General features: G+C 52.7%; 1 protein-coding gene across 6 annotated transcripts in view; it reads left to right on the top strand.

Moving 5' to 3' along the window:
- Positions 1–9,993, top strand: part of RAB11FIP5 (RAB11 family interacting protein 5) — a 38,504-nt gene that overhangs the window by 17,820 nt on the left and 10,691 nt on the right. For 3 of the 6 annotated variants that reach the window (XM_006905171.2, XM_006905170.2, XM_025049236.1), the window contains exons 2-3: positions 3,549–3,985; positions 4,081–4,780. In XM_006905171.2, the coding sequence (XP_006905233.1) occupies positions 3,549–3,985; positions 4,081–4,780 (1,137 nt within the window). The other 3 variants (XM_025049248.1, XM_025049242.1, XM_025049247.1) reach the window with 3 other exon arrangements.

The raw sequence follows: 9,993 nt of genomic DNA, 5'->3' as shown, positions 1-9,993 counted from the left end.
GGGAAAGAGGAGCAGCCCATTCTGAGGCTCGAGCAACTGAGGAGACGAGATAGGAACGGCGTTTTCTTGTCTTTTTCCTATTATGACAGTGGTACATGCTCCTTATAAAAAATTCAAACAGGACAAAAATAGACAATGTCGGAAGCCATGGTTCCTTTCAGCCTCATCCCCCAGAGATAACCATGGCTAGCGCTGTGGAGTGTGATGCATGACCAGTGGTGCTGAGGGCCCCTGACCTTTACGCCCCAGCAAAGGATGTCTGCGCTTGCTGATTCCAGCTACTCAAGGCTTGGAGGGTTTAGGGGCTGGAGGCCATACCCTTCTGTTTTGCCCCACCTCCCAGGATTTTTCTGTCCTTAGTGGGGCCTAGGCCAGGTTTGTGGAAAGTAACTAGGGCTGGACCTTTAAAGAGTTAAAGGGGCAGGCCCAGGGCGGGCATGAGGGTGAGAAGGCAGGGTCGTGAGGATGTTGGTACTAGCTGATTCCTCCTGATATTAAACCTCCTCTCTTGCCCCCAGACAAATCCTCACATGCATCCGTTCAGTCTGTCTGTCTCACTTAGCTCTCTCCTCCCCTCACTTATCCCCAGCACACACTTCCTCTCCGCCCCTGCTTATTATGACAGCGTGGGGATGTGCACACACACCCTCCGAGCTTGGCCTCGCACCCTCCCTGCTTGCGCCTTGTCTGCCAGGCCCAGCCTTGCCAGGGCTCCGTCTCTCCGTTTTGGGAGGGAGAACCAATAGTCCAGGCTCACTCTGCTCAGGCCATTGAGTGGTCACCAAGGAGAGGCCAGGTGTAGCCTACGATAGACATAGGAGGTTTAGTCACGGTGGCGTCTTCCAGGGATGCAGTGAGAGGTGCCCCTGGGAAGACCTTTTATTTTTTTTTTTTAAATTTCAGCATTAAAAACAAAAACTACCACCACCAAGCCCTTACAGTGACTTAATTCTGGAAATTTAGAGGTCTAAAGACTTTTCATATGTAAGATTCCCCCACTCCCAACCCCGTTGTGTCCAAGAGAAGCTCAGGGAGCTGGTGCTGTGGGGTGGGCAGATCCCAGGTGGACGGTGGCTTCCATAGTGCTGACTGAGGCATGTGGGGTGTTGTGTGACGTGTGTGATACAGTGTGTAGGGTGTATGTGTGTTGTGTTGTACAGTGTCATGTGTGGTGTGGTGTAGTGTTGTGTGCGTGCGGTGTAGTGTAGTGAGTAGAATAGTGCATGATGTGTGTGTGTGTGGTGGTGTGGGGGCCATGTATGTGTGGTGTGTATGCACCAAGGGACTTTTTGAGCCCTTCAGGGACCGATCTGACCATCTCTACCAGACTGTATTCCACCTTCGTGCCTGATTGGCTAGGTCTAGAATTCTAGGCTGCGAAACTTTTCCATCCAAATTTTGAAGGCGTGACTTCATGTGGTGCCCAGTGTTGCTAGAGAGGGCCTGATGCTATTCTAATTCCTGAGTGTATGAATCTCTCTCCCCTTTTTGGAAGCCTTCAGGGTCTCTTTTGTGCCTAGTGTTCTGAAACCTCACAGTGACACCATGACTGAGTCTTCATTGTGCTGCGTACTTGTGGGCCCTTCTGTGGTGGTGCTGACATCCTTCAGTTCAGAAAACTTTCTTCCATAGTTTCATCCTCTTTGTTTTCTCTGCACATCCTCTCTTTCTTCTTTTTGTAAATTAATAAAGTTTGTTGTTTTAGAGCAGTTTTAGGTGTACAGAAAAATGAGTGGGAAGTACGGAGAGCACTCATATACTCCCTGATACGTCCATCCCCACCCCAGTTCTAAGTTTCCTCTGTTATTAATGTCTTGTATTAGTGAGGTACATTTGTTACAATTTATGAGCCAATATTGATACAATATTATTAATTAGAGGCTATAGTTTACATTACAGTTCACTCTTAGCATTTTATACTCTATGAGTTCTGACACATGTATAATTACTTGTATCTACCATTATAGTATCATACAGAATAGTTTCTCTGCCTAAACATCCCCTGTGAGTTGCTGATTTTCAGGTTGCTCAGCCTTTGTCTTCTTTTGTGGTTGAGAGAGATGCCCCCCAAGCCCCTCACACATGGGAACAGACTCTGTTCTACTTTTTAGACTCTCCAGTTATTTTGTGGCGAACCTCCTTGGATTGACCTCTAATAATTGCCTCGTCTTTGTCTTTCTGCATTCTGGAGATTTCCTTTAATTTATCTTGGAACATATCCTTCGAATATTTTATTTCAGCTGTGTGCCGGGAGGTTACTCATTCTGAGTGCTGGTGTGAGAAAAGAAGCTGATTTCCAGTTAACTCCTGTTCTCAGCTGCACCTGACCCCATCGTTTTGGCTTGGTGTTCCTAAGTTCAGAACCTTTCTGCTTCAGTCACTCTGAGGAATCTCTCTGCCCACATCTGTGGAGATAGGCAGGAGTGTGACCTGGGTGAGTTGGGTGGGAAGGGAGACTATGGAGGTGTCGAGCTTCTCTACACAGATGCTGTATGGTGCGGCCAGCCCGGCAGAATTGGCTTGGCCAGCCGCTCCTTTTTGAGCCTTCTCCTAGGAGTCTGAGTGGTTTGGGAGGAGGATTTGGGAAGCAGAGGAAGGAAGAGCTCCCCTCCCCTGTAGAGTGGGCTCCACCCACCTGGTCATGTGTGTTAGTGGTCTCTCTGGGAGTGCGTAGTAGGAAGAACATGGGCTTTGTAGCTCCGCATCTCCCCTCTGCTTCCCGGCTACTTGTTCTCTGTGAGTTACTTTACCTCTGAGCCTCAGCCTCCTGCTCTGTAAAACTGGGTAGTGTCTCCGACCTTATGGACTTGTGAGGTGTGAGATGAGAACCCCTGCGCTCCTGTGGCACACAGTAGGTGCTCAGCAGATACGAATGTTCCTTCCCTGGCACTCTTGCTTCAAGCCCCTTTATACCATCTTGTCTGCTTCTCCATGTCACAGAAGTGTTCCTGGTGGGGCTTGGGGTGAGTCAGTGAGTGGGTGAGGTGTGTGTATTTGCACTAGTGTTCCTGTGTTCCTGGCCCTAGGCCTCTGGTGAGCTGTTCTTTCCTGGGCTCACTGGTGTCTCAAAGCAGAGCTTTAGCTGGGACTGGCCAGAAGAGATGATGTAAACAGGGAAAAATGTGGGCAGGTCTTTCCATACCAGTGCCTGGAGATGTAAGTATCCCTCCTAGACTCAGCCTCAGCCCTCTGGGACTCAGAGTTTCAGTGGGAGGGGGTAGGTGATAGGACAGAGGGGAGGTCTCTGAGCTCCAGGGAAGGTGCTGGGCTGGGAGGGGGCCACAGTGTGGTAACCGCTGCCTGCCCAGTAGCACCAAGGAGCGTCCCTACTCAGGATTTGGTTTTCTCTAGCATGGAAAAGTTTTGGATAGGTTCTCAGCTATGCCTGTGGCCTGGAATGCAGAGCCTGCGTATCACAGCAGGAGTCTGGGGAGAGGCCGCTGTGGCCCTCACAGCAGGGAGGGGCCCTGTGAGGCGCCTGGCGCTGGTGGAAGCCAGGCTCCCTGCGTCTGTGACCAGAGCTCTGCCTGTTGCCTCTCTTCTCATAGGTGGTACAAGCTGCACTCCAAGGCGGGCAAGAAGGAGAAGGAACGTGGGGAGATCCAGGTCACCATCCAGTTCACTCGCAACAACTTGAGTGCCAGTATGTTTGACCTGTCTGTGAAGGACAAGCCGCGGTCCCCCTTCAGCAAGATCAAAGACAAGATGAAGGGCAAGAAGAAGTATGACCTGGAATCTGCTTCTGCCATCCTCCCAAGCAGTGCCCTGGAGGATCCTGAGCTGGGCAGCCTGGGCAAGATGGGCAAAGCCAAAGGTTTCTTCCTCCGCAACAAACTGCGCAAGTCGTCCCTGACCCAGTCCAACACGTCACTGGGCTCAGACAGCACCCTGTCCTCAGCCAGCGGGAGCCTGGCCTACCAGGGCCCGGGCGCTGAGCTCCTCACCCGCTCGCCAAGCCGCAGCAGCTGGCTGTCCACCGACGGGGGTGAGCGAGTGAGGGGCCACTCCTGCCAGGGAGACCCGGGGCCAGAAAATAGGGCTTCTCTTCCCCATGCTAACCCCAGTGTGCTTCTTTTTCAGGCAAGGATTCTGCACAGTCCCCCAAGCTGCTCACCCACAAAAGGACCTGCAGCGACGAGGCCAGCCAGATGCGAGCAGCTCCCCCCCGGGCCCTTCTTGAACTTCAGGGCCACCTTGACACCGCCTCCCGCTCTTCTCTCTGTGTCAACGGCAGCCACGTTTACAACGAGGAGCCCCAGGGCCTCTTGCGGCACCGCAGCTCCATCTCCGGCCCATTTCCACCCTCCAGCTCCCTGCACAGTGTCTCTTCACGGCCCTCTGACGAGGGGCCTCGGTCTGCAGATGACTCCTGGGGCAGAGGCAGCCATGGCACCAGCAGCTCAGAGGCAGTGCTTGGACAGGAGGAGCTGAGCACTCAGGCCAAAGTTCTGGCCATGGCGGCCAGCCACTCTGGAGAGGAAGAAGGAGCCCGGCCCCCAGAGGGGAAGCCAGTACAGGTTGCCACACCCATGGTGGCCTCCTCTGAGGCTGTGGTGGAAAAGGAGGGACCCCGGAAGGAGGAGCGGAAACCCCGGATGGGCCTGTTCCACCATCACCACCAGGGCCTGAGTCGGAGCGAGTTGGGGCGCCGTGGCTCTCTGGGGGAGAAGGGAGGTCTCACCCTAGGAGCCTCCCCACATCATTCATCCAGCGGGGAGGAAAAGGTCAAGAGTAGCTGGTTTGGCTTGAGGGAAGCCAAGGAACCAACTCAGAAACCCAGGTACGTCCTTGGCAAGACCAGCTTTGCCCCTCGGGGAGGATGCTGGGGTGTCTGCAGCCTGAATCCCAGGGTTGGGAGGACAGAGCCGATGTGGCCCTCGGGCAGCTGCTGGGGCTCTGGCTTTGCATGGTTGAGCGGGGCTTTCCCTAAGCCAAAGTTCGTTGTCTGCACTTGGAGGCAGTTGAGTCTCAAAGGCACAGTGCTCTGAGGGCCACGTGGATTGAGGAGTCCAGCTCCTCAGTGGTGGGCCTTGCTTCATGAGTTGATACACTCATCCCCTAAGGGAGGCGGAGGACTAGGAGGAAGCGGGAGAAAAGGAAGGATGTCCTCCGTTTGAACTTTTTGCTGCTTAACCTCCATCTCTGTCCTCTGGCTTCAAGGTAAGGGAAGCCTTGGCAAGTAGAGATGAGGACAGACTTACCAGCTATACATAGGAGGTTCCAACACCCCCTCCACTTGGGTTCAATTAATTTCCGAGGGAGGCTCACAGAATTCACAAAAACATTTTACTTACTAGGTCACCCGTTTGTTATAAAAGGCTGTAACTCAGGAACAGCCAAATGGAAGATGTGCGTAGGGCACGATATGAGGATAGGGCACGGCGCTTCCATGCCGAGGGCAGTCGCTCTCCCAGAATCTCCGTGAGCTCGCCAGCCCAGAAGCTCCCTGGGTCCTTTCGGGTTTTTATGGAGGCTTCACGTGACTGATTAATTCATCGCCCATTGGTGATTGATTCATCCTCCAGTCCCTGACCTTCCCCAGAAATTCAGGGTGGGCCTGAAAGTTCCAACCCTCTGTTTGTGGTTGGTTCCCTTGGCAACCAGCCCACCCCACCCCTTTCTAAAAAGCACCTCATTAACATAAACCCAGTTGTGGTAAAAAGGATTTGTTGTGAATAACAAATACCCATTTCACATTTATGACTCTGAAGTGTTTTCAGGAACTGTGGACAAGAGAACAAGTATTATAAAACAGATGCTCCCATTGCTCTTACCACTCAGGAAATCTCAAGAGTTTTAGGAGCTGTGGTCCAGGAACTATGGACAAAGAACACATATATATTTCTTATAAATCACAGTATTGCAGCCCCTGACCCCTGCCCTGGCCCGTTTGCCTTTTCCTAACTCTGCTACGTTGCAGGCTGCTACATTGTCCAGCAGGACCCAGGGTGGGGCTCCAGGCATAGGCCATAGGTGCATGTGTGTCCCCACTTCCTAAAGGCCTGAGGCCAGCCCTGGACAGGAGTATCTATGGCAACTCTAACCAGTGTGGCAAGGGCACCCATTTCCATTCTGTCAGCAAGCCCTGCTCCTCCCCGTCCATGGATATATGGGCAGGAGGTGGGATGGAAAGGCTGGGCACAGTGGGGAAGGGTCAGCCCATAGGACAGAGGGTCCCCAAACCTCTTTCTCAGCAGAGGGAGAAGACTCCTGAAGTCCTGGTTTTTCTCTTTTCCTGTAAAATTCTGAGTCTGCTGAGAGGAGTTGGGAGAGAAATGCAGGGCCTTTCTCTGGGCCCTGGCCAGCTGGCAGCCTCATAGACAGGTGTGTGGGGTGGATCAGTCTCTGAGTGATACCACCCTTTGTACCCCACTTCCTCCCCTGCTTAGTACATCAGCCTTGACCTGATTGGGAAGAAGGGGATGGTCCTTTCTCAGATGCCCAGACTAAGCCTGGTGGCCCTGTGACAACTCACAGAAATTTGTAGATGGTAGAATGGAGGGAGGTGGTAGGAGACCTGGGTAGGGCATTTGCTGAGAACAGCTGGGGGCCTGTGTCAGAAAGGGCACAGAACGTGGGGCTCAGCACTGTCATTTATGGAGTGTCTCTGGGTCTTTTCTAGGGCAGGACAGATGCTGGGGGACATCTCTCTATGAGGTCATTTCTAGTGCCTGCACAGGCTTTGGGCATAGACCGCTGCAGGCCATGACTTTGAGTTTTGCGGGGGATGTCACTGCTCCTGCTTATAGCCTCTATTTTACTTCTCATGTTTCTCCCTGTCTCCTAATGACCTTTCAGAGTCCAGAGAAGTTGGGTCACTGATGGCCATAAGAATTCTGAGGTGTTTGTCCTTCTCACACTTTCATTCTGAGCTTGTCTGCAGCTGGTTGGAGGGCACTTGGGGCATCCCTGCCCTCCCTGGGGCCCATTTGCAGGGGCAGGCTCTGTGACCTTGTATCCAGGTGGGCAAGAGGGCCTTGTCTTTGGGTAAAGTGGCTTGGCCTAGAGAGGTGTGAAACCGGGCCGTTGAACTCCATCAGCATCACCTGGACCCTACCTTAGATGGAGAGGCTGGTCTGGTAGAAATGACTGTTGGTGCTTACCCAGAGGGCTTACGTAGGGCTTTTGAAGAGAATATGCGAGGTGAGCTCCCTGCTGGAAGCTGTAGGTTAAACACCCAGAACTAGAGTGACTGCATGTAGCTGCAGCATCTCCAGCCAGGACACAGGGAACCTGTCCACAGGCCTAGAGGTTTGGGGTGCCTCTGCCCTGGGGCTGCAATTGCAGATTGCTGGGTGCTCTTCACTAGGAAGGGCAGCAGCGCCCTCTAGTGCCCCCACGTGGCACTGATGCCCCATGGCGAGGCCCGAAGCAATGTGTTGGGTGCACAGTATCCAGGAAAAGGCAATGGCTGGAAGAGAAGAAGGGTATAAAGGACTGAGATTTTCCTCTTGTTTCTCCAGACATGGCCCTCATCTCTTCGGTCTTGTGACTGTTACACCAGGCCCCTACCAGCATGTATGTCGGGGGTGTGGGTAACGGAGAGCAAGCCCCATCCCAGCCACTGGATGCGTCCCTGCTCACCAGCTCTGCTGTGAGCCGTGCACCCTGAGCTGCAGTGCAAGCTACTTAGTTTAGGACTGAAGACCACAGGTGTTAACCCCACCAGTGCCAAAGCGGATTGTTTTTGTGTCTGTCCCTCCCTTTCTCTACCCTTTTAGAGTAACAGCTTCCCCAGGGCAGGTCACTGTGTGCTCCCCAAGCTCATCCTCCCCTCACACTGACCATAGAACTTTATGCATTATAGGGGAGCAAGTGGTGAATACAAACATTGTTTTAATTAGCGGGTAAGTGTGGTACAACAGCGGCAAGAATATCGTGGTGGCCTTTAATGATCTCTGCCTCTGCCCTAGTCCCTCACCACGTGTGGTGGACAAGGTCCTGGTGAGCCTGCACTGTGCAGTGGCCCATGGAAGAGCTTGCAGTCTCAGTGACATTCTTGGTGGAGTAAATGAGTAACTGTGCTGTCTGCCTAGTGATTTAGAGTCAGTGTGGCCACATGTCCTGTTTGTGCCTGTTTTCCTGGCATAGTTAATAGTGCCCTTTACCATACTGAAAATGTTCTGGTTTGGAAGATAAATTATATGGTCTCCCTACTTACACTCACGAGGCCCCACTGTGTCACCTCTTTCTGCTCAGATGTTGGGAGAGGATATGTCCAGTCTCTGGGACACGTTTCCTGGACATCTGGGCACATCTCAGGCAGATGCCGGGAGATCATGCCTTAGGAGAGATGGTTGAAGGGCATCTTGTCTGGGGGTGGGTACGCTTCAAAGGCTGGCTTTGGCCTTTTGTAGGGACTGCCTGGAAAAAAGCCTTTGCAGATCCACATGCTACCTCTGAGACCAATACGGGGAAATAACAAGGACACAGAGCTCATCTCAGCCTAAGAAAGAGCTGCCCACTAGTGAAGCCTGGCCTCCAGCTACAGGGGTGACCCAAAGGTGCAGTGAGTTGCTCAGTGACAGTAGTGTTTAAGAATAGAGGGGCTGTTGGAGTGAACAGGTGATTCCTGTATTAAATGGCAGGTTCAACCAGTTGCGCTGAGGGTCCTGCAGGCCCTAAAGTTTGATTTCTATAATTTGAAGAGGCAGGGCCATTTGGATTTCTAATTTCTTTCCCCAACTTTTGATCCTAACAGAGAAGATGAATCAGCATATGTTGAAGCCCCCCACTGCTTGATGATGGGTGGGGGATGGCACTGTGCTAAGCTGGCTTGGTGGGTTCTGGGATGTATGTGTTTATGTCTGTCCTCAGAGCATAACCTGCAAAGCTAACCACACATGGGAATGTGTCTCTGATCTGTGCCAGGTGGAATGGTAGGGAGGGGACACATTAAAATGAGAACCTTCAGAATGTGCATCTCATGTGGAGCAAGGACGAGGGAAGCATGGGGGAGAGGGGTTGTTGTTGTTGGGTAGGAGGGATGGACAGGATGCACTCGGAGGTGCTTCTGGCTCTGGGGAAGCTGCTGGGCCTGGCACTTGGAGTCTCTTTCTCCAGGGAGAGCCCTTTGCCGGTTCCATACCAACCGGTTTGTGTTCCCCTCTGGGGAGCCATTCAGGGCTAGCCAGCCTAGCTTGGGGCTCTAGCCTACTTCCCTGCTGTTCTGCTGCCCTATAATTCTGACTGCCAGCCAGATGATTGTAAAGCTTTAAGGGTGAGTAGGGCCAGGCTGGGGCCAAGGGGTTGTAGAGCTTGGTGCTATTTTATGTTGATAGAGCTCTCTTCCATAAAGACCACTCATCCATAAAGGGGAATGGGGAGAGAGGTAGCTCAAACTACCCCAGCGCTGTTCCTGGGGGGCTGAGTCCTGCTGGCAGGGTTGGGCTGTATCCAGTACGGGTGTACTAGTGAGGGGCATCTCAGGTCCGGGTCTTGACCCACACGGTGGTGGTATACTTCTCTCCTTGGTCTCCATGGTAAGCATATGTGCCTTGGCCCTGGGGCCTGCCTGGTTTGAAGGGAGAAGGGATGTTGGGCCCAGGATTCTCCCTATTTCAGTATCATCACCATGTCCTGACTATAGAAGCAAAGCAATGCTGGGAAGCCCAGGTGGGATGGGAGTAGATGGGACTTTTTTACTTCTTCTCCCTCCATCTCTAGGTGTTGGCATGAGACTGAGAATCAACCCTTGGTTGGGGAGTTATTGTAGGAGAAAAACAGGGTCATAGAATCTCTGGAAGCTGGATTTTTAAGAGAAACCCAGGGAATGGGGACCTGGCTATGTCCTCCTGGCAAAGCTGGGCTCACAGATTCACAGACTCTTGGGAAGCCCACCTTTGCTGCTGGTTGAACTGATTCCTTCCCATTTCCTGCATCCAGTGTTTGTGGACAAGCCGGCCCTGCCTCTGCCCAGCTCTGTGTGGGGCCTGGTCTCTCTGGGCCCTGAGTTCTTGGAAGAATATCCTGGCAAGCTCCAAACTTCTTGGC

The sequence above is a fragment of the Pteropus alecto genome, unplaced genomic scaffold (genome assembly GCF_000325575.1).
Source record: "Pteropus alecto unplaced genomic scaffold, ASM32557v1 scaffold100, whole genome shotgun sequence".
In the NCBI taxonomy this organism is placed as follows: domain Eukaryota; kingdom Metazoa; phylum Chordata; class Mammalia; order Chiroptera; family Pteropodidae; genus Pteropus; species Pteropus alecto.
The sequence above is the reverse complement of the archived record's forward strand: the minus strand, read 5'-3'. Positions and strand labels throughout refer to the sequence as shown.